Genomic DNA, 25416 nt, shown 5'->3' on the forward strand with positions numbered 1-25416 from the left:
ATTCCCTTGCACATGCAAAATGCAGAGCAGTGGATAAAAACCTCAGTGTAGTCCCTGGATTTTTATCAGACTGTGTGTCATTGCTGATTTTTCCCTTGATGCCTCTATTCTCCTCTATCTGCCACCCCTTAAATCTCTGAAATGTGTTCTAGTGGCAGAAAACCCAGAGCAAAGACCCTTCCCATAAGCTAGCTGGCCTACAAAGGAGAAAATAAAACCACTGACTTCTGAATTAAGGAAACCTAAATGTCAGCCATGAAAAGACACTTCCCTAATAGAACTCTGAAATGTCTGGAAGGAATGATGCATCATTAATTTTCTATTGTTCTAAAAATCCTTCTCTTTATATTAGAACCTATAACATGTACAGGGAAGTCCAGGTATCCATTGTACTTCCAGTGTATTATACTGTACTTCATGCTCACTGAAGCCTAGCCAAGTGTCTGCCACAGCTGTTATGCCCCTGCAGACCTAGCATCAAAGCTTGGAGGGAGCAGGATTTCACTTAAACAAACTGATTCAGACCTATACAAAATGTTGTACACCAGTACAGCTGAAGAATTGGAAGGCGTTTCAGACCTGTCTGAATTTCAGTCCAACACATTCACTCACCCCTAATAAAAGGCCATTGTTAGCCCATTGATTTTTGAATTACTGCTTTGAGCAGACAGTAGTACTTATGGCTGTTCTCTAGGACTCCCCATGCTCCTTAATTCCATGGGAATCATAACATGACAAACACTTTCTAAAACTACCACTGTACCCTTAACTTTGCATATAGCGACACGTTCTATTACAAATTCAAAAGGAGAGGCAAGGAGCATTAATGCCAGTTACAGTACAGTCACGAGAGCTGGTTGGGTGTTTTCTTTTGGAAATATTTTGACTGAGAATAGAGTTTCCATTAAAATCAACATTTTCCTGTGGAAAATTTCCATTTTTCTGAAGTTTTTCAATTTTCCATCAGGGAACATTAAAAAGAAAAGTATATTGTTTTGATCCAAACAGGAATATAACAGTTTGTTAAACTGACCCGGAACATTTTGTTTTGTGTCAATTCAACATTAAAACTGCATTTTCCTGTGGTGGTGCATTATGGGAGCTGTTTAATGCCTCCATTCTCTCCTATTGGCCATGATCCCTGGCCGGTCTACAACTTCCATGATGCAACACTGACCTAGCAGTGTGGTGCATCATGGGAGTCATATGCTTATAGGTTCATTATGGGAGATATAGTCTGGCCAGGAAGCCCAGTCCATAGGGAACAATGGAGGTATCCGGCACCCAAACTACTACTCCCATTTCCAAACCAAATTTTTTTGGAATGTTTCATCCTGTGAAAAATTTAAATATTTCACTTTTTTTGCTCCAGCGCAGAACAAAAATGAATGTTGAAATAGGATTTACCACTAGACAGAAATTCTGTTTCTCATTCAGCTCTTGTAGTTCCTGTTGCTTTCAGACAATGCCCATTTCAATTACTACATTAAGTTACTGGGAAGGTTCAGTAGAGGAGTAAAACTTGGATCCTTGTTCTGCTCGGGGAAGTCTCATCCATTATCCTAGTAATTGATTATAAAATCCTTATTACACCCATTGCTCTTTGGAAAGCATTGCCCAGGAAATCTCTGGAAAATGAGGGCAGGCAATTGACAGAACACAGGTAAAGGGGACTTCTAAAAACTCCATAAATAAGAACAATGGCGCAATGATGGGCCTGGGAATGTGTCACTGCCTGGAGAGAAGCCCTCCCGTCTGCCTCACTTGCCAGTCAGAACCCCTCCCTGTGCCTGGGCTGGGAATGGTCACTCCAATCTGCCAGCAGCACTGGGGAATGGAGCTAAGTTGCAGGATGGAAGGTCTCCCTGCTGAGGGCAGGTTTCTGCCTCAGTGACTGGGATCTGCTCTCTCCTGGCTCCCAGCCCATGTGGCCACCTCTGTGACAGGACAGATGATTTGTGCATGGGGGTTCTGTTAAAGTACTATTCCTTGCTTATGCTCCTTGGTCTCTTTCATGTAACAGCAAGCCATCCTTGCATCTGACTGCATTTCTGAATGTAACTGTTTTAAAAAGAAGTTTTATTTTTTATTTTTGTAATGGAGATGAGAAATAACAGTTTCATAAACAATAAACTCTTACTTTTCTCTATTGATTGCTTTTCTTCTGTCCTCCTGCTCCCAATAATAACCCTGATATTACCCTGCAAACTGTGAAGTTAATTTTTTGCACTGATTTTCATCCGCTCTTTAGTTTTTGAAATAAATATTGATAAAATCCTTGGAAAAAAATAAAAATAAAAGCTGGAAATGAAGGGCCTTAACTAGATTATAAAAATACATTTTAAAAAAAACCTGAGGTTCTTTTTACTCAACACCGAATATAGACAGAGACATTATGCTTTAAAGATCCAGCTAACATGTTTTTAAACATGGCTGCCTTTGTCCACACTAAGAGAAAAATCATATTTAACACATTAGTTGTTTATTTATATGACTCTATAGAAGTCCAGTAATTTGAGATATCCTACCCCCCCAAAAAAAAAAATTCCCCTCATTTTTAAATGTCTGAAGAAAAAAGGGGAGCCTTACAACGTACCTTTAATGGTCAGATTAGTACACTTTTACTAATGTGATACATTTTCCCCACGTAAACGTAGCCAAATGCTCCTAACAAAATGTTACTAAAAACCTAGGAAAGGCAAACATGTTAAAGAACATTTAAATGAAATATTGTTATGGTAAAACGTGAACCCATTTTCCCATGCTGTGCTGCTGAATTTTCCAGCATGTCTTCTGTATCTCAGTTGTGCAACTGATTCCCATGGGAAAGAAACATTTTAAGTACAGTATCAAAGCAAAATTCATAGCTTGGTAGCACACAACCAGAAAAATCAATTATATACGTATATTTTCAAAGATTTGTTTCTTAATAAATTATGAATAAAAATGGGGGCCTAGTCTGCAAATCCTTACTCAAGCAAGTAATGACTGCTTGTGTGAGTAAAGAATTTGGAGGATCAAATCCTAGTTTTATATATCCTTCACACAAGCAACATCACAATGTCAAACTATATGACAATAGTATTAAAAATGCAAAAAAAACCATTTAAGATTTGTTTCAGTTGGAAAAGAAATTCATCTAACTTTTCTCTCACCTATGACCCAAATTGTGCTCCCACTAAAGTCACTGGCAAAACTGCCAAAGATTCCAGTAAGAGCAGGCCATTTAGCATGCAACAAGGATATCTAGTTATATATAAAGGAATAATTAATGATAAAAATATGTACACGTTAGTACACTGTATATATTACGCATATCTATATGCATGTGAATGGAAAAGAAAGAAAGGTCTTTGGCTACATTCCTTAAAGGACAGTGAAATGAATGAAAAAGCATTTCTAGACTATATTTAGAGGAAGACATTCTTCATACATTTACAAATCATTCACATAATTTTGCAGTGTCTCGTGCAGCTCCACTGGTCTATAAGAGAACTGAAAAAAAAAAAAAAACCTTCATCATTAGCCTGGCATGATAGTTTGGAAATGTGGAGGGGACCCACTCTTCTATGTATGTGAATTAGAAAGAATTCTCCAGACACACAAACAATTTAAAACTTTCTACCAATACCACAGTAGGACATTGTAGTACAAGACTTGTAGGTAAAGCTTGGGATCATGACCTACTCCCTCTCGTTTCTCTTTGAATTAGGCTTATTCGGAGATTAATGGCCAAAATATTTTTAAAAATTAGAATTATAGAAGGTCAGTGAGTGAGTGATTAATGGGTCAGATCTTCAGCTAGTGTAAATTGTCATAGCTCCATTCTCTAGCTGAGGATCCGCCCCTATGGATCTATGCTGGATGATAAGATATAACCGATACATAAACTGATTACACGCTCCTTCTGTATCATTTGGCAAATGATCTTTCAAGATGAGAAAATGCATAACCAAAAGCTGAGCTCAAATAGCCATGACAGAGCATTTAAAATACATTTTCAAAGAAGCTTTATAAAAAAGTTAGTTTCTTTAAATGTTTTAGTACACGTCTTGGGATTCAGCACCTTCTTACAGCTCTGCAAGAAAAATGCAAGTTTGTGTATCCTTAGAAAAATGTTAGGTCTCAGATATTAAGTAACAGTCCTAGGAGTTAGAAGAAAACAAAAATGCTGACCTAAAAAACACTCATGTTAGTACCACAGGAAAACAAACAAAAAACATTTAACTCATCACCAGTGAAATTTACAGATAATTATTATAAAGTGTTTTTACCTTCATTCCCTTCTCCAGGTGGCTGATAAAATGAGAGCCCCAGAGATATGATGGCTGCAATTTCCAAGATTATAAGAGTCACATCCTGTAGTGCTTCCCAAACTAGCTGTAAGAAAGTTTTTGGCTTCTTTGGAGGTATAAAGTTTTGCCCAAAAATAAGCTTTCTTTTTTCTAGATCCGCAGCAGTGCCAGGTAATCCTGTGAACAAATTAAACACAATTGATTCAAGTACCATGAAAAGGAAAAAAAAAAAAGCCCCAATACATTAGTATTCAAATAAACTGCATTTTCAAAGTAGACTTGCAAGCTTTATCACCTATGGCATATTAGACAGGATGGCAGATTTGCCACTTTTAAACTTTTTGTTTAGCAAAATAATTCTTTTGTCCCTGTATTCTGAGCAGAAGCCTAAAACATGTTTACAGAGACTTTTAAGGACACATTATTTAAATGAAACCCCTTATTGTCAGTTATTAATTATATAGTATCCCGAAGTAGTATGTTTACTTTTATGACATCTAATGTGTACAATAGTTTGCAAAGTGAACAATTTTTGAAAAGGTAGATTGTAGAGAGTGCCATCAGAATATATTGGCAAGGCTGGGAAATCTAATGGCAACTTTGGGACAGCTACCAAGAGATACAAATCTTGGTGGTTTGCTCAGGTCCTCACTGCACAGCCCCACAGGAGAGAAGCAGTATGCTAAACTTCTGGAGGAAACTTCTTGCACCATTCTCAGGAACAGTTCTGGTCATGAACTGAGCATTTGGTGAGCTGTGTCCAGCCCTTCTTGACTGAAAGGAGAGTCACAGTGCCACTAGATGTTGTGTGTATAGGAAGTAATATTATTATCCTAGCTTTTCCCAAAAGGAAGGTTTACAAATTCCCTTCCTTATATGTGGCCTTTTACCTAGAATTTAATTATGTATTGTCATTCAGGATTGTTGGACAATATGTATCAGGGACTTTTATGTGCACAGTGGGAAATTTTATCGGAACTGAGTGTTGCTAGAATTTTTAATACAAAAACCATTATTTTCCCCCAAATGCTTGCAAATCTTAGAAATTAAATGCTTTCCCATAAATCCCAGATACTGCTCTCAAAAGCATGCTGCATTGTACACTCTGATGGATTTGATACAGTCTGTCAAGAAATTATATGGGATATCAATTGGATTTATCAATACGTTGGAATTTAAATTCAGCTGCCACCCTTTAATGCAATCACCAAGATAAATATACAAACAATTTTATTCAGGTTTAACACTAAGCCAGGACAGTGAAGGTCTAATTAGACTGACAGAGTGGACCACATGGTATTACTAACCAACCTATAGTAGAGGCCTCAGCAATACAGTGGTTCCAATCACTGCTCTTCAGCAGAACTCAGAATAGCAATGGGTAACTGCTCCTCCTCTCCAAGGCCCTGGCCCATAGGGTCCTTTATCTCTGCGTCTCTACAATATTGACATGAGACAATTGGAAGAGATAGTCAGACACCATGGACTTAGCTGCCTACAGTATGCTGATTACTCTCAACTAAATATTTCATACTCAACGGAAGCAGCCATGGCCACTACTAAAATGTCAGAATGTCTGAATTATCTCTGGGATGAAGAGAAGCTGGAACAAGCCAAACCCAAGCAAGACCAAAGTAATGCTGGTTGGAAAGGGAAAATACTTGGAAGAGCTGGGAAAGATGTCTCCACCTTCTATCAAATGCATACAGCCTCCATTCATCAAAGTGTTGCAAAGCCCCTGGACCTGGCTGGACCTCTCAGTAAGCTCAGATGACCAGGTAACATCAGTTTTTAAAAATGTCATCTTTCACCTCAAGCTTACTAGGAAACTTTGTCCCTTCCTCCCGGATGAGAACCTGGCCCCAGTGATCCGTGCATTTGTCACTTCTATGATGGATTACTGTAGTTTATGGTATCTGAAGCTGAATGTGAAAAAAATACACAAGCTCCAGCTGGTACAGACTGCAGCTGCCTGCCTTCTCCACGGCTCAGACCCCAGTGACCACATCACACAATGTGCAAGTCTGTCCACCAGGTCCTGGGCTGTTTCTGATGCCAGTTTAAGGCCTTGGTCTTAATTTTCAAAACAATTAATGGATCAAGCCCCTGCTACATCAAAGACCAAACATTAATCTATGAATCACCATGACAGCTATGCTCCTTTGAGACAATGCATATCCCAAAGCCGAAGAAGCACATAAGAGCTGAGGACAAAGCATCTTCTGTCTGACTATGGAACAATCTTCCAAAGGAGATCAGGTGAATTCAAAGTTTGGCCACCTTTAGGGAATGTTCCACAACCTTCCTCTTTGAGGAAGCCCTTCCACTATAAGTGACACAATTCAAACACCTCTTTTATTCCCAAATACTTCACACCTCCACACACTCTGCCCCCCCCCCAAAAAAAACCCCTACCCAAAGCAGAATTCTAGCCCCATGGAGAGAGAAGTGTCAGAGACTCAATGATGCCCACTAGGGACCTTGCTGGTGCTACTGATATTATATGGAGAGTTCTCAGATACTATGGTGATGGCAGTACAAAACTCTAAGACAGAAAGACTTTAAAGGGATCCTCAACGAGGAACAGTCACCCTGGATTGGGAAAGGGGATGGTAGTAGTGTTTGAAAAAATAATAATTTTGTCCACAATAAGGAGTATTTACAAGCTTAACTTGGCCAGCTACAGCAGGATAGAAAAAAACTGAGTGGAGAAGGTAAACAATTATACATTCAACAGGATAAAATGAAAGTTTTAAATACTATGGAAAGTAATTACAGCTCTAGCAAATTAAGCCTTTCCATTAAAGATAGTGTCCAGTGTCAATTATATTGGCACAGAAACAGTGAAGTCATCACTTCCCAGGATAATACACTTGTGTGAACATTATTGTCAAGATTCTCATACCAAAGATACCTGTCTAGCTCATATGTTAATGAGCAGGTTGGCGCACAAACACATCATAAGTACCTGGAGTATATAAGTGAATAGCCTTCAAAGCAAAGGGGATCCAGACACAGGGACTGACTCCTGAGAGGAAAGGCAGCCGTATCTCAGAGTCACCAGTGGGCTGCATCTCAGACACAGCAAGGCTAAGAACCAGACCAGGACTGACAACAGGCAGCTCTTTTTACTTCACTCAACTTTATCTTCACATGTCAAACTTAACTGATAGCCAGCTGGAACCTAGAATTATTTTTGATTTCTTTTAAATGAATCTTGCTTTCTTAAAGATGCATGATCTTGGAGTAATTACTACACTCCGTTCTCAGAGACAAAGAAAACAAATTGCTACTATATTCAGAGAGATTTTTATGAAGAAGTATTAGAAACCCTTGGTCTAAGGCATAGGGCAATATTCCAAAGAGCTATTACTGCATCCAGGTCAGTAAGGCAAAACAAACAAGCATACTAATGAAGGAAGATAGGAAAAGGGGACTGAATGTTGTGATGGAATGCTAACTGTATTATACTCTACTGCCACTAGGTGGTATTGCGTATAACAGAGTAGAACACCAGTCAGAAGTTAAGAATACCAGAGTTAAGAACTGACCAGTCAACCACACACTTCATTTGAAACCGGAAGTATGCAATCAGGCAGCAGCAGAGACGAAAAATAAAGCAAATATAGTACAGTACTGTTAAGCATAAACTACTAAAAAAATAAAGGGAAAGTTTAAAAAAATGATTTGACAAAGTAAGGAAACTTTCTGTGCTTGTTTCATTAAGATGGTTAAAAGCATCATTTTTCTTCTGCATAGTAATGTTTCAAAGCTGTATTAAGTCAATGTTCAGTTGTGAACTTTTGAAAGAACCCATAACATTTTGTTCGGAGTTATGATCATGTTAGAGGTAGGAACAACCTCCGCTCCCAAGGAGTTTGTAACTCTGAGGTTCTACTGTGCCTTATTTAAGCTAACCTCAGCCATACCTGGCAGCACATTAAAGCTTCTTACAGAAGACAGATCTCTGCTGTATCTCTTTGCCAAGGACACATTCCTCTGTCGTTTGCTTTCCTCCACCCTCACTCACTCGCTCATTTTCACCGGGCTGGGGAGAGTCCCTTTTCGACAGGATGTTCATTTGAAAAGTGGACACCTGGCAACCCTTGGTACAGGAGTCTGACCTGCTGTTAGCAGCCCTACAACCTACTGTGTACAACAGGGGTGGGCAAACTACAGCCCGCGGACTGGATCCGGCCCATCAGCTGTTTTAATCCGGCCCTCGAGCTCCCGCTGGGGAGCGGGGTCTGGGGCTTATCTCATTCCGGCACTCCAGCAGGGTCGGGGGTTGCTCCACGCGGCTCCCGCAAGAGTGGCATGCCCATCCCCAGCTCCTATGCAGAGGAGCAGCCAGGGGCTCCACACTGCACACTGCCCCCACCCAAAGCGCCACCCCCGGAGCTCCCATTGGCTGGGACCTGCGGCCAATGGGAGTTGCAGGGACGATGCCTGCAGACGGGGCAGCATGCAGAGCTGCCTGGCTGCGCCTCCACATAGAGCCGGAAGAGAGACATGCCACTGTTTCCAGGAGCGCTTGAACTAAGCGCCGTCCAGAGCCTGCACCCCTGAGCCACCCTCCTGCACCCCAAAACCCTGCCCCAGCCCTGATCCCCCTCCTGCTCTCCAAACCCCTCAATCCCAGCCCAGAGCACCCTCCTGCACCCCAAACCCATCATCCCCAGCCCCACCCCAGAACCTGTACCCCTCAGCCAGAGAACTCACCCCCCCATGCCCCAACCCCCTGTCCCAGCCCTGATCCCCCTCGGTCCCAATCCGGTGCACCCTCCTCCATCCCAAACCCCTCATCCCCAGCCCCACCCCAGAGCACGCAATCCCAGCCAGAGCCCGAACCCCTTCCCACACCCCAGACCAAAGCCCCCTCCCACACCCTGAACTCCCATTTCTGGTCTCACCCCACATCCCGCACCCCAACCAGAGCCCTCATCCCCTTCCACACCCCAACCCCAATTAGAGCATTCATGGCCCGCCAAACAATTTCTATTCCCAGATGTGGCCCTCGGGCCAAAAAGTTTGCCCAACCCTTGTGTAGAAGGTGTATACAACAAAGGATTCTGCAAAAGAAATCAATTAAATGAGATGTCATTTTTATAAACCTCATATCTATATGTTATTGGCATAAGAGGAGGGCATTTAATATTATATTCTGAACTGTGATTTTTTTTTACACATATGTTCACTTGCTTTTATAAAGCATAAAATATGCAGGATAATTTTTGCATTAAACCATTTTTTAAAAAATAAAACTTATTGATAAAGTTATTTTTCTTGATCAAAGTGTTTCAGAAAGGAGATTCTTTGGACACATTTACAAACCGCACAGTTATGGTTAGGAAATGTTGTGACAAATTATCACAATATGATTCTCTGGCATGACAATATTTTCAAAAGCTTTCAGTCTCTACAAAGCTGTTTTTAATTGATTTGAAATAGTGAGGGGGAAAGGAAATTAAGTGATTGCCTGGAAAACATTAAATTGTTGACTATACTTTTTTGCAGTATATTAATGCATTTCTGCCTTCTGTATGCAAACCAGGTGATTCAATAAAGTAATAATTTCTACATATCTATTGCTTTTTGGGTGGTGGGAGGGGGAGGAAAAGAACCAGAAGACCTAATAATTAATCATTTTGCCTGTTCCTTAAGCATATGGCACAATTACCGCATACTGGGGGGAAAAAATCCATCAGTTAAATAGCCATGAATGTCTCATGGAACAATTTGTTTGTGATAACATCATCTCCACAGCAACCAGTTGAAGCATCACAAACAGAGGATGATTTCTACTTTGGTATAAGTAGCAAAACCAGATCATTGCTAATAATACAAAGCCAGTAAGAGTAAAAAACAAAATAGCGTATCAGATCAGCTATCGGTAAACATAGCATGTTTCACAGCTGTTTACGATGAAGGATATAGAATAATACAGAATCCTCAATGAGCTACGGTTGGTATTTTTAATTAAGAGCCATTGCTATTTTCGCCTTTACTCCTAATTGCATTAGCTCATGAAATTTCCGTTAAAATGGAATGAAGACAGAAAAATTGTGAGAATTGCACGTTTTTTACAGTATCATTTTAGGAATTGTTTTAAATGGAAGGCATAGTCCAGGAAAGACTTTAAAAGCTCAACGATACTGGTGACTGCCTACACAGATCAAAAGAAAAACATACAATTGTAGGACTGGAAGGGACCTCAAGAGGTCTTCTAGTCTAGTCCCCTGCACTCAAGGCAGGACTAAGTATTCTCTAGACTAGGGGTTCTCAAACTTTTTTCTTTCTGAGCCACGCCCAACATGCTATAAAAATTAAACAGTCCACATGTGCCACAACTACTGTTTTTTCTGCATATCCAGTAGATTAAAAGCCAGGGCCGGTATTAGGGGGTAGCAAGCAGGGCAATTGCCTGGGCTCCACAAAACTAAGTTGCTTGGGCTTTGGCTTCAGCTCTGGGTGGCAGGATCGGGCTTCGGCTTTCTGTCCTGGGTCTGGTGAGTCTAATGCCAGCCCTGATCTCTCATTTATTTTGGCAGACCCTCTGGAACCTGCTCGTGGGCCCCCTGGGGACTCTGACTCTTGGTTGAGAACCACTGATCTAGACCATCCTCTTCTTTGGACTATCTTCAATTTGTCCACATCTTTCCTGAATGTGGCACCCAGAACTGAACACAATACTCCAGCTGAGGCCTAATCAGCATGAAGTAGAGTGGAAGAATTACTTCTCGTGTCTTGCTTACAACACTCCTGCTAATACATCACAGAATAACAACTTTTTTTTTGCAGCAATGTTACACTGTTGACTCATATTTTGCTTGCTATCTCTATGACCCCTAGATCCTTTTCCACAGTACTCCTTCCTAGGCAGTCATTTCCCATTTTGTATGTGTGCAACTGATTGTTCCTTCCTAAGTGGTGTACTTCGCATTCGTCCTTATTGAATTTCATCCTATTTACTTCAGACCATTTCTCCAGTTTGTCCAGATCATTTTGCATTTTAATCCTATCCTCCAAAGTACTTGCAACTCCTCCCAGCTTGATAACATCTAGAAACTCTATGCCATTATCTAAATCATTGATGAAGATATTGAATTGAACTGGACCCAGAACTGATGCCTGCAGGACCCCACTCGATATGCCCTTCCAGCTTGACTGTGAACCACTGATAACTACACTCTGGGAATGGTTTTCCAACCCGTTATGCACACCTTATAGTAGCTCCATGTAGACTGTATTTCCCTAGTTTATGAGAAGGTCATGTGAGACAGTATCAAAAGCCATACTAAAGTAAAAATATACCACATCTACTGCTTTCCCTTGTCAACAAGGCTTGTTACCATGTCAAAGAAAAATATTAGGTTGGTTTGACATGGTTTGTTCTTAACAAACCTGTGCTGACTGTTACTTATCACCTTAAGATAAGGTCTGCAAATTGATTGCGTAATTGATTTGCATAATTATCTTTCCAGGTACTGAATATAAGCTGACTGGTCTGTAATTCCCTGGATTGTTCTTATTCCCCTTTTTATAGATTGGCATATTTGCCCTTTTCCAGTCCTCTGGAATCTCTCCCGTCTTCTATGAACTTTCAGAGATAATTGTTAATGGCTCAGATATCTCCTCAGTCAACTCCTTGAGTATTCTAGGATGTATTTCATCAGGCCTTGGTGCCTTGAAGACATCTAACTTGTCTAAGTACTTTTTAACTTCTTTTCCTATTTCAGCCTCTGATCCTACCTCATTTTCACTGGCATTCATGAAGTTAGAGGTCCAGTCATTACAAAACTTTTTTGGTGAAGATTGAAACAAAAAAGTCATTTAGCACCACTACCATTTCCAAATTTTGTTATTGTTCTCCCTTTGCCCCCCCCCCCCCCAAGGGGAACTGGCCTATCTTGCCCTTGGTCTTCCTCTTGCTTTTAATGTATTTGTAGAATGTTTTCTTGTTACCCTTTATGTCTCTAGCTAGTTTAATCTCGTTTTGTGCCTTGGCCTTTCTAATTTTGTCCCTACAGACCTATGTTATTTGCTTATATTCATCCTTTGTACTTTGACTTAGTTTCCACTTTTTGTAGGACTCTTTTTTGAGTTTCAGATAATTGAAGATCTCCTGGTTAAGCCAGTTGGTGTCTTGCGATACTTTCTATCGTTTCCTACACAGTGGGATAGTTTGCTTTTCTTCCCTTAATAATGTTTCTGAAAAAATGCCAATTCTCTTGAACTTTTTTCCCCTTACAGTTGCTTCCCATGGGATCTTACCTGCCAACTCCCTGAGTTTGCTAAAGTCTGCCTTCTTGAAATCCATTATCTTTGTTCTGCTGTTTTCCCTCCTACGATGCCTTAGAATCATGAACTCTATCATTTCATGATCACTTTCACATAAGCTGCCTTCCACTTTCAAATTTTCAACCAGTTCCTCCCTATTTGTCAAAATCAAATCTAGAACAGCCTCTCCCCTAGTGACTTTCTCCACCTTCTGATATAAAAAAGTTGTCTCCAATACATTTCAAGAACTTGTTGGATAATCTATGCCCTGCTGTGACATTTTCCCAACAGATGTCTGGGTAGTTAAAGTCCAGCATCACCACCAAGTCCTGTGTGTTAGATTGTTTATAAAAAAGCCTTTATAAAACCATGTTATTAAATAGAAATCTGCAGCTGCTCAGCTGATACAAATTGTCATGACTCATAACAATTTATACCAGGTGAGGATCTGCTCCCAATAGGGAACTTTAAAAGGAGGAATTTTAGGATAAAAGAAGAAGATTCTTCTGAGAGGTACACCTGCATTTTATCCTTCCTATTTCATCCTTAAATAACTCTCATTTGAGCCTTAAAATCACCAACAGCACAAGCTTCTAAAAGTGTCCTTAGGTAGAAAATTCACAAACTAAAAACAAAATTCCTATAATAATTTCATCTTCTTTGGCCTTTATTTCACCAGGCCTCCATTAGTTTCATATTCAATAGGAGTTATTTTTCTCCTCTACTGCCACAAGCCATAAACCTGTGGTATAATTTGCACAGGTTTATAGAATTCCACAATTCTTGCATGATTTCGCAGCATTCTAAAGAGTTACATAGTGCCCTTGCTTTAGAAATACTAATCTGCTTGATTTAATTCTGACTCAGGAATAGGGTGACCAGATGTCCTGATTTTATAGGGACAGTTCCGATTTCGGGGGCTTTCTCTTACATAGGCACCTATTACCACCCACCCCATCCCGATTTTTTACACTTGCTATCTGGTCACCCTACTCAGGAAACAAAGTAACTCACCTTCCCAGGAAATAGGTGAGGTTTTGGCTCTAGTGAGGTTACATTTGTGTACCATATTACAAAATGTCAAAGGCTTAAGAATTGTTTCCAACTGACACTTCAAAATCTAAAAAGTACCAATATTTCAAGAACACAATGCATCTTCTGCTGTAGTGTCCTTCCAGCTATTGGTGTCCCGGAGATAGAACTGTAATCTGCTGAAAAGTATCTATTAGATGGCAACATTGCATTGTCAATTTTTTTTAACCAAGCGTTAAATTTACATATAAACTCCCTTACTAACAAAAAAGTTCTTTAAAAGTATTGTCTTTGGGCCTAGACCTACCAGACATACAAATTCTGTTAAATATTTGTTTACAGTAGGGATCCTAAATCTATCTTTTGTGAAACACATCTCGCTCAGCATGCATCTCTTGTGGAACCATAGTATACTAATAGCTCTACCTAATCTCAAACAGGACGACATACATCTGATCGCAAAAGCACACTATTTCGCCTGATATACATATCATACAGAAGAGAGAGCAGAACTATTTAAAGTGAAGAGGTAAGAGGTCGGGGCTATCAGCTTGAGTTTCTCAAACCTGCACTGCGTGTAAGTGTTAAATCCACAGCCAAGAGTAGAAATGAGCAGACGCGAAGTTGTTACACCACGATATGATGAGATCCTTGGTCAGATGGAACCACGAAAGCAGATGGTACATGATGACACTTATCCACAGTGCTATAATGTAGTCAGGCACGTACCAATAGAAAAATGCAATGAAATATGAGACTGTTGGGATACTATGGATTTTGAGTAATAAAGCTTGAATACCTTTAAGGTCACTCATACTTCTAATCTGATAGGTCAAATCATGATGTGGGAAGACAGAGAGCTTAGTAAGCACATGCTTTAATAGCACGTATGCTAACTAAATATGTGCTGCACTGGACTGTTTTACTCTTGCAGGATGAAATATTGGGTAGAATACAGAAGAGATGTGCCTAGACACTGAAGGCCTGACAGACAATGCGACTGCATCTCCCATTGCTAGCTAAACAAGGATCATATGATCCTTCACTTCTCACTTGGACAATTCCACCTACAAGCCAAGTACTTTCACAAGCAAAACATTAGTGACTCAAGCAAAACTACTGAATATTAGAATTCATCTATCTATATTTTCTATCAGTGTTAGAAGCAAAGGATAGTTATTTTGATTTCAGAGTTGCAAAATCAATATGAGTTTTATTACAAAAGAGATTGCCTGGGAGACTGCACAACAAGAAAGCTTTCAGTAATGTAGAGGAAATTTAAAAATGGCTTCTCACTCTTACCCAATTTGTTGTTTTAAGTTTTGTTCTTGGAGACATTAGCAAGCGTTTATCTAGGCCATATAAAAATAGATTGTCTTCTATTAACTCTTATCAGTTTGAAAATCTTTGAAAATAGAGTTTGTTGGTTTCAGCAGGCTAGACTATAACTACAGTATTGAATAATCATTTCCTTTTAATACATGTCCAATAAAATTATATAGCTCAGTAAGATTCATTACCAGTTTTCATTACTCTAGTTTATTTATATTTTTTCTATAAACTCTTGTAAAAAGCCACTACAGCCTATAAATCTATTGCAAGGAACTCATTAGTGAATTCTTATAGTCTTTACACTGCTGATGCCTCCCTACTGGGTCAGAGCCCCATTGTGCTAGGCACTGTACAGATGCATAAGAGATGGTTTCAGCCCCAAAGGCCTACAATCTATATAATCAAGACAAGTGGCACAGCAAAGTGAATTGCACAATGTGTCACAGCAGACTACTGGGAGAAGCAGGAAGAGAACTCAGCTCTCCTGACTCCCAGTCCAGTGCTCTTCTATCCACTAGACCATGCTGCCTCTTCACAACTAGTGGTAGGGGCTTAGGCTTTTGTTCTATAACAGCTTCATCTGTGAAGTTTTGCAACTGTGTGAAGCACAATGATAACTAACACATCACAGGAGGCCACAAATTGCAATAGTATCAGTAATAACAACCACAATCTAGCTTTGCATAACTGGTTTCCACTGATACATTACAACTGGAGCTCTAACTCTGTCAGCACTGATTTTTTTAATCTCTCCCAAAGACTTCACTTTAAAGTATATCTAAATCCACCACTTTTTAAAAAAACTGAAATGACTGAATTGCTTAAAATTATTTCTGTTCTTCTGTTTCTATCCTCTTTCCTTCACCAGCATAACTAGTCAAACAGAAAAGGAAAAAAGGAACTCATGAATGACCAAATCCTCCTCTCCTTACTCACATTAGAGTCACTGATTTCAAAAGGACTACTTGTGTGTAAGGGATGGAGGATTCAGCCCCAACTCTGTGCTTTCAAACAAAACAAAAACCTAGAAATATTCTAGGATTTAAGCTATTCTTGCTCCTCATCTTTTGTCTAAATGTTAAACTATATCTTAGAACAATCAATCTCTCGGTACTGTCTGACAGGGAGCTTCAGTTAACTTACAGATGTTAGTTTTCTCTTATGCTTGTTGCAAAAAGTATTTTAGAAAATAAGGGTTTTCTGGAATATTATGAAATGACAGCTTCATTTTAATCCTGGTGAAATAAGTAAAATTTTCATAGTCATTATTCAATCAGCCTCCACAAAGGAATATTTTAAAGCATATTTTGTTAACAATTAAGCATTGTGTTTCCATGATAATTAAGCATATTATTAAAAAATGGAAATTGGAAAAAGGACTAAATATAGTAAAGTGGCTCAGCATGTAAGGATAGGGGCAGCAGCAAATAAAAAAAGATTTTTCATATCTTAAAAAGTGCAAAGATTATGTAATTTGGGGTTTGTTTTTCTAGACTATGAATATAGCTAATGTAAATGTTAGAAATACAGATATGTAATAATAATGTGCATATTTACAGTGATTTTCCATCAGGAGCTCCCAGTACCCTTTCAAAGCTACACAAGCATTATTATTCACATTATTAGCCCCATTTTACAAAACAGAGAGGTTAAATGCCTTGCCCAAGATAAGTGGCAGAATTAGGAATCAGTGGCATACCGTGACATTTTTAGTAAGGCTGCAATGATTCAATTCTAAACTTGAATACCTTAAGTGGTCCAGCCATTTTAGTGACATTCCACCAAACAACACCCTAAATGCAGTGTGATCTTGCACATACATTTTACAAAATGGCATCCTCCATGCATATTTGGGGGCCAAACAAAATCTTACCATGGGGTAGATCCAGTCCACAGGCCACCCGTTGGAATTCCAGGGCATGCAATGCATGCTTTGCATACATAGACAGCATGCCACTGTTAGAATCTCTTGAGATTCTAGCCCATATTCAACCTGCTAGACCACAGTTGCCCTTCAAGATACCACGTCGTAGTTCTATTAGTGCCAGGAAGAACTGTTACTCCAATACAGTTGTTTCTTATGTTTCTCCTTGTGACTCTAGGCACCCCTGTATTCACACTCCACTCATTACTGCAACAATTTTTGTACAAAATATGCAAAATAATATCACTGTAAAATATATATAATAATGCTGTATGTAGAATTACAGATACTCACTAATATTATGCTTTCAAGTCTGTGACTAGGAGCTGTTTAATCCAGGCATGTCAGGGAGAGTTGATCAACAGGTTTTCTCCAGATAAAGGAAGGAGGCCAACACCTCAAACCAGATCTGGCCCAAATTCAATGGGCTATTTATTTGTATCCGAGGTTGCAGCAACAAGAAATAATTTGCATACTAGCAACCACCAATGGGGAGGGGCGGAACCAGCATGGAGCTTTATCTTCCGGACCTCATGGTGCTTTTACTCAGCACGAACTAATGAACTGCTGGCAAGCTGTTGGGGTCAGAACAAAACTGACACCCAGGGTTACAAGGCAGATGTTGACTGAACCCCTTATTGGCATGGCTGAACCCCAAAACATTACATTCCCACATCTAGTCGCCCTATTTGGTTATTTTTTTTTAAATAAAGTAAAAATGTACTGAGCAGATACAATAAGCCATCTTAGGTAAATCATTGCTATTAGTTAGTACAGCAGGACCAAAAATGGGATACTAGTACTATACTTTTGCTATACATCACTTGATTCCGAGAGCAAGACTTCTCTACAAATGAACAAAACAGGAGAAAACCTTTGCCCCAATTTCAGAGCGGTACTAAGCGTGCATGTATTGCAGTGATCCAATTTGAAAGCAACAAAGGCATGGGAGATTATAGTGACATCTACATCCAAAAGGCACAACCTTCTTACCAAGCAAAGATGGTGAAAAGCACTCAGACAATTGCTGCTACCTAAACATCCAGAAACAGTTGAGAGTCCAACATGACAATAGGCAGCAAGTCTACATAATAGCGGACATATTCCCATGAAAAGGAATACAGTACAGATCTCTCAGCCATTTCCCCAGATCCTTCCCACATACTCTTTCTACTTAGATGGTAAGCTTTTGGGGGGGAAGGGATGGTCTTTTTGTCTGTGTTTGTGCAGCACCTAGCAGAACGGGGTCCTGGCCCACTATCAGCAATACAAATTAACAACAATCTGGATTGAGCCACTAGCAGCTAACCCCCACCCATAACCCACCTGTGACATATTAGGAAAATCACTCAACCATGCTCATTGTATCAGACAGTATCCAAGGCAACAGATTTAAAAGAATCAGTGTGGGTCTTTGTCCATCGTCAGGAGATGATGAACCAACAAAACTAGTGAAATTTCCATACAGCACCTAGGCCTAAAACCAGACGAACAGCACATGAGTATTCCTGGTGCTGCAGGAGCAGTTGCACACATGTTCTCAAATCCTTTTAAAAAAAGGAACAGGCAGATAACTAGAGGTATCATCAATGCCTAGAGAAGGTTTCTTAGAGTGCCTTAATTGCTAATAAATAGCAAATTGCCATTGGCTTCTTCCCTCCCTCCCCCCCAGATGAAAGCATTATGATGTAATGTATTTTGGCAGGTACCGTGCAAAATCTACAATCAGGACCGAGCCCCCATTGTACTAGGTGCTGTACACACACACACACACACACACACACACACACACACACACACACAGAGGAAGACAGGTGCTCTGCCCCAAAGAGCTTACTTCTAATTCAAAACGAAATTTAAGAACTGTGACCATATGAACAAAGTGGACAGGGAAGATGAGAGAACACACTGGCACAATGGTTAGTTATAACTTGATGGATCCAAACCATTTGATAGTGTTTTTCTTGCCCTTTATAAATAAATCAAATCAGCTATCCCTGACTGCAGCTCGAGATAGCCATCTCTGGCTATTCTGTAGGATCATGCTGTAAAAGCAGCTAACATCTGAGCAGTGTAATAGCAGAGAATGACAATCATGCAAGATTAACAAATAGAATCCAAGGTATCATTTTCTTAACCATTCCAGGAAATGGCTGGGAATAAACAGCCATAAATAGAACTAGAAATGTATGGTAATATATACACCCTGCTATAACTGCTATTCTTTCAGAATCTTATAAAGCAATTTCCCATGTCAAGGGTAGATTTTAATGAAACTGCTGGCAAACTCCATGCCCTCTCCCCCCTGAAACACATTTACACACTGCCACAATAAACATTTAACAATTATCCCCATCTTCTGTCTCCTGACAGACTGTCTTCGGGTTCTTAATCAAAAAAGATAAATAAAGTAAGATACAGGGCTGTTAGTCCAGAATTCATCCACTCCCCTGAACCATAACCAAACAGGCAATAAACTGAAAGAAGGTATAAAATCTCAGTAGCAATTGCTTGCACAGTCAGCCTCAACAATGAGCCTATCATCTCATCACTAGTATCATGTAGCCAAAAGCAATGTGTATCTACCTTGCAGATTGCTGCCTAGGGACACCTAAGTAACTCCAGCACTTCTGCATCTGACAGGCTGAAAATCAAGCAGAGTTAAGAATGCTAGCAGAACTGATAAGAAAAGGTGTACGGAAAGAATCCATTGCTCTCGGTAGCTTGCCTGCTGACTGTGGTAAGATTTACCTAGAGAGGAAGACAATTGCCAGAGGCTGCCACATTTAGGAAGGAAACATAGTAGGGTGGTTTGGTTTGTACATTTCAGGTATATTTTATTGATAGCCTTAAGATTTCAGGTCTTCCTTTTTTAAGCCCATAAAAAGACTGAAACACAGATTGAGTTCAATATAGGGTTTTATTCCCTGATTATTGTGCATAGATTTGTAAAGGCAAAGAGGGACTTCATATGGAAAAATGAAGCAATAATTCAGAAACTGATGCACAGAAAAGATAAGAGAATTGTCCAAGGCAACACAGTGAGTCAGTGGCAGAGTTGTGAATAGAACTACAATCTCCTGACTAGTCCAGTTTGTGCCCTCTCCACTGGACCAATAAAGAAAAGTGCCTGGAAACACTCTTCGAAGTATAAAATCCTTAATTCCCAAAGACCCACCTCTGGTGTGAGCTTCTGGGAATTAAACCATAAGGAACTGAATAGCTTGTCAGAGCCTCTTCACCTGAGTTAACCGGTAACTCTGTATGCTAGAACCTCCGTAGACAGTAGCGATCAAACAATTTTCAATTTTAGATAATTTTGCTCCAGCATATTTCACTATTTTATGTACTCATAAAGCTCTTGAATTTGAAAATGTTGATCCCCTGAGACTGTACTGTATCATCAAGGGAGCAACCCCCTCTCTTCAATATATTTTCAACTTGCCTCGGTGCCTTTATTTTAAAGATTTTAAATAAAAGGGGACTGCTAAAAAATATTAGCTTTCACCTCATATAAAAATTCAATTTGTCTAACTGCAGGCTATTCTAATTAAATACAGGATTTTAAAAAATGTTTGAACCAGAATCATCATGAAAATTATTTGTCTCAGACAAGGTAATTTACTGAGAGTATAGCAGCATAAAGATGACACTTCAAAAATAAGTTCAAATTGTAATGGATAACAGGAAAGAGATAATTCAATAATCCTTATAAAAGAATCTAACAGAGCATAAATATGAGTTTATAGAAGTTCTGAAAGCACCTAAGATAACACACTATGCAGATCAAAAATATATCCTCCAAATTCATTTTCATTATTTTAATCTTAAAAGTTTTTCCCTTGTGCATTATAAATAGTTCTACATGCATTATTTTCAGATTTCAAGATTGCATAACAAAACAAGCTATTTTACTCTTCCTTTCTTTTTAAATTAGGAAAAAATGAGAAAAAGTTTTGTACCTCTCAAAATAACTTAACACAAATATAACGTACACAGCATTCTCCGCATCTCTCAAGGCAGGGAACTGCAGGAGGCAATGCAGTGATCCTGGCAGCTGAAATACATACATTGTCAAGTCCTCATGGGCATCAACAAAAGCTGCTACACAGGCTACACCCAGGGCCCAAGCGCCCATATATATTAGGGTGCAAGTTCTACATGGATTTATATCCCTGACCCTTACACACACACTGATTTCAAAGAGGCATGACTTCAATGCAACATGCTTCAACAAGCACCTTCACCTCCACTGTTCTCTCCTATCACCTCTTGCAAAACCATTGACTTTAAAGGGGTTGAAAGGGATATCAGTCAGTACAGAATTTGGCCTTGTCTCTCTAAGAAACTGAAGACATATCAGTTGCCTCTGGTCTTATATATCTAGAGAAGGTCAAAAATAACGGGAGACATTTGTGAAAAAATTGTTGCATTTTTGTAAATTTTCTAAACATGAAATTTTTGACAAGCTTTGCTTATAACCTTTATAATGGCCATCCAGTAAAGGACAACAAATATTTCAACAGGTCCAACATTTCAGGCATAACTTTCAAGCAAAAACAGTGAGCCTAATTTGTGTGTGCATTCTACTTCACATGTATGCACGAGCTGGATATTTGCATGTGTGTGCGCTGTACATGTGTATACCCAAGTGAGGAAAATAGCTTTTGTAGGCACAGACCACCCCATAACATTTAAAAGCGTATATTTCAAATGTTTTATCTTAAATTCATGAGGTTTAAAGTAACATTTCCCTGTTTAGATTTAAATTTCCTATAGCCCGGTCCCAAATTCCTTTGTTTGGAAGAATAAGAACGTTGGTTTGGTTTTATTAGATTAGCAAAGAAGAAAGTGGAGATGATGAAATTAATCAGAAATCTGAATAATATTTTTATTTTGTTGATGAATGTTTGAGCAACTGGCTTTGTTGTGGTGGGGTTTCTCCTAATAGTAATTTAAAAAATATACCCATATGTCAATTCCCCATGGCAAAAATAAAGTGCTTTCAACTTAGATTTACATATTTCTTCTCATTGCAGTGACTTCACTGTATTCCCTGAATGACCTCATGTCACTTGTAGTTTGAGTAAAACATTATGATCGAAACATAGGGAACGAGTGGGGGGGCACATGAGGTCCCAATCCTCCCCCCCGATTTCTGCCAGGATGGGAGTCGGGCTGAGTGTAGCTGAGGGGAACGTGCCTGGGAAAGGCACTGACACTGTGCCTTTCCACTGACTTTTGCTAGGTGGTGCCCAGAACAGGGAAGCGAGAGGCAGCTGGCATCAGGCTCAATAGTAGAGCCTGCATGGGGTGCGTGTGAGGCTGCAGAAGGGAGTTTGGGGCAATGAGAGTGGGAAAGTAGCAGGGCCTGGGGGTGCTGAGGGAGGCAGCAGGAGACAGGAGTGATGGGGAGGATACAGTTTCAGGGGAACTACACTTGTAACATTTTATTTCATTTTTTTCGGGCAGAGTATTTAAACATGCTTAAGCACTTGAGCAGTTCCAATGATTTCAGTGGGACTACCCACATACTTAGAATTGAGCATATGCTTAAGAATTTGCTGGATTGGGGCCTTAATGTCAGAATGTATTATAATACATAATAATTAAGAACTGGAACGTCACACTATTAAACTTTGTGACGTTAAAAGCAAAAGTTAGTCAGTTGTGAAGCTCTGATCCAAATTCAAGTTCCTAAACTTCAGATCCAAACCCAACCTACTTCACAAGAGTGTTGGGATTTGAAGTTCTGAACTGGCCCATCATAAAAATAAACCTGAGCTATGAAGTTGAAATCTGGACCTAGATCTGATCTTCCTCATGTTTCTGAGTGGTTTAGATTCTGTGTCCTAATTTTGGGTCCATCTCTAGTTAAAAGTGAAGTGTAAAGAGAAAATGGAATTGTAGGAAGCTCAGAAACGTGACTGGAATGTCCCAGCTAACTGGGCTGTGCACAGGAGATTGAGCACAGAAATCTGTTTTAATTTACTTTCCAAAAATTCTTTCAAACCACTCTCCTCCTGCCATGAAATCTGTTCTTACAGGTTTGCTAATGATGACCCATATTCATCATTCTGGGATACTCTAGATACCAGAAGATGCCAGAGGATACATCATAGCCACCAGGAGAGTTAGCATGGAATTTCTGGTACTTGTGATGCTCAAGAGAGCCTATGTCTCCTTGTAAACCCAGAAGAGAGAGCAGATTTCAAATGGAGAGGGGAAATAATTTTATAAGGTTACATTAAACATTATTCCTGACATAATTATTGGGTGTTGGTATCACCACAAGAGCTCTAAAAAGATCATATCAAAGGATTGATTTGCAAATAGCTCTGTTCTTCAAATTGATATAATACATCAGTACAATCCAGAGCTTCTTCATGTGTAGCTCTTTTAGAACAGTTTCCACCTGTTATTACATAGATTCATAAAACATAACATCAAATGTGGCTCTAGAAATCAAAACTTCAGTGTCTCTTGAGTACCTGCCCTGAACCCTGCGGCATGCCATCAAAACCTTTACATTGTTACACACACACACACACACACACACACACACTATTAGCAGTTACCAGTCGCCTAAGAGAGGAAAGGTCAGTGGGTCAATGAAACGTCCTCAACAAGTTAACAGGATACATGACTGTCTAAATTCAATAGACTCAAGTCTATGAATAAGTAAAATCCCAGTTCTTCTTGACTACTTGGTAAGCAAAACATTCTGAATTGATTGTGGGGATAATTAACTTAAAACCAGTTAACTTAAAATCCCTGTAACTGGATTTTAAAAGACCTGTTAACAACTAGGTGATCAATGAATAGTGCAGTTGTTGGATTCATTTACTCACTGCCTCTTAATTGTTTCTGAAATAGTGATAAAGAAATAGCTTCTGTTTAAAGAAGATAAAATACAGTGACAGAATTCATTGCTGTGTTAACAAATAAAAAAAACGGCATACTAAATATTTTGACTCACCTACCACTAAGCCACTCACTTTCTTAGTGCCACAATTTTGTTTTATACCAAGCTCCATTTCTGCAAACACTTACATACTTGCTTAACTTAAAGCATGTGCATGTTTGCAGGATTGTAGTCTAAATGTAATACATCTCAAAGGTAAGAGGAAACTAAGAGATTGGTTTATTTATATACATTTACAAAGACTAAGAAATGAGGGAAAAGATACAAAAATTAGGAACAATAACACCATATTAGAACTTTGCACATTGTCTTATATGGGATAAATCTAATTTTAAATACATAAAAAGGATTTCAAAAGCTATAAAGAAAGAAAAACAGTCCTCACTTCTCAACATTTACATGAGTTACCTCAGTGTAACCTGGCTTCTTATAGAACTTCTCTCTGTACATTTCAGGACACTAACCCCCTTTAGTGTCTTCTGTAAGACGGATGGACACAAGAACTGGACTTCTCCTAAGAAGCTCTCTCCCACTGACTCATGTTCCAAGCACAGTTCTACCAGGATCTGTCACCACAGACTTATCTGGAAGATGAAGTTACCTCCAACTGGGCTTCTTTATGTAAGATACCAATCCACTAACAAAAATACCAGCATTCAACAGAACTATGTCACTGCTAGAGAATTCTATGGGATGGTCCAAAAATACCTTACAGAAAAGTGATCATTTTCTATTCAATTCCATGGGACTTTTCCATTAAGGATGACAATCAAGATCACTTCAGGAAGACTTCACATGACAAAAGAAACTAAACACTTTTCCAGATGGCTGACTCTACTGGTTGATAAAGTCTTTGGTGAGAAAGAGCTTGTGAGGAGATCTATCCCCAGACAGAAAAGTTTAGTCTTAGGAGAGGGGGAAGTATTTTTGCTTTGAGATAGACTGCCCACCTCCTAATCTAAACACGAGGCTGCAGATTGTGACAGGGAGTCTGAGGATTTAAAATATGCTAAGTTTCAGACAGGACAAAAAATGTGCAGGAACATTTTATTTTGTAAAGTAATATATGATTTACTGAAAGTATCTGCCTGTTGGCATATTTTTTGCTTAATTAAGCTGGTTGATATAGAACAGAGATCTGCAGGCATAGATGCAACACAAACCCCTGAACCTTTTCAGGTTTCAGAGTAGCAGCCGTGTTAGTCTGTATCCGCCAAAAGAACAGGAGTACTTGTGGCACCTTAGAGACTAACAAATTTATTAGAGCATAAGCTTTCGTGGACTACAGCCCACTTCTTTGGATGAACCTTTTCAGGGAACAGAACCCAGAGGATACATGCCAGTATACTGAAAGGTGTTGTAAAAACATTTTTCTATTAACGCTGTTGCAATTTATCACAGCAACCATTGATCTGTTAGTTATTACAGGCATTGGTAAGTCTGCCATTTAAAAGACACAGAAGGTTTCTGCAGTATTACCCATATGTAATAAAAGCACTTCCTAGGGACTACTTCTAACATATGTTTGATAGGATTTTAGGAGAGGGCTGAGGGTTTGCTTTTCTGAACGATGTAAGGATGGAAGAAGTGTTTTGGTAGGTGGCTAGCTGAATTCCTTTGTGAATAAT

At 39.3% G+C, this 25416-nt stretch overlaps 1 protein-coding gene across 31 annotated transcripts in view; it reads right to left on the minus strand.

Moving 5' to 3' along the window:
- The window catches only part of ATP2B2 (ATPase plasma membrane Ca2+ transporting 2), a 754329-nt gene that overhangs the window by 216502 nt on the left and 512411 nt on the right, over nucleotides 1-25416 (minus strand). For all 31 annotated transcript variants that reach the window (XM_065551218.1, XM_065551250.1, XM_065551243.1 and 28 more), the window contains one exon: nucleotides 4275-4472. In XM_065551218.1, coding sequence (XP_065407290.1) covers nucleotides 4275-4472 — 198 coding nt within the window. The remainder of the gene's footprint in view (nucleotides 1-4274; nucleotides 4473-25416) is intronic.

This window comes from Chrysemys picta, chromosome 7 (genome assembly GCF_011386835.1).
Source record: "Chrysemys picta bellii isolate R12L10 chromosome 7, ASM1138683v2, whole genome shotgun sequence".
In the NCBI taxonomy this organism is placed as follows: Eukaryota; Metazoa; Chordata; order Testudines; family Emydidae; genus Chrysemys; species Chrysemys picta.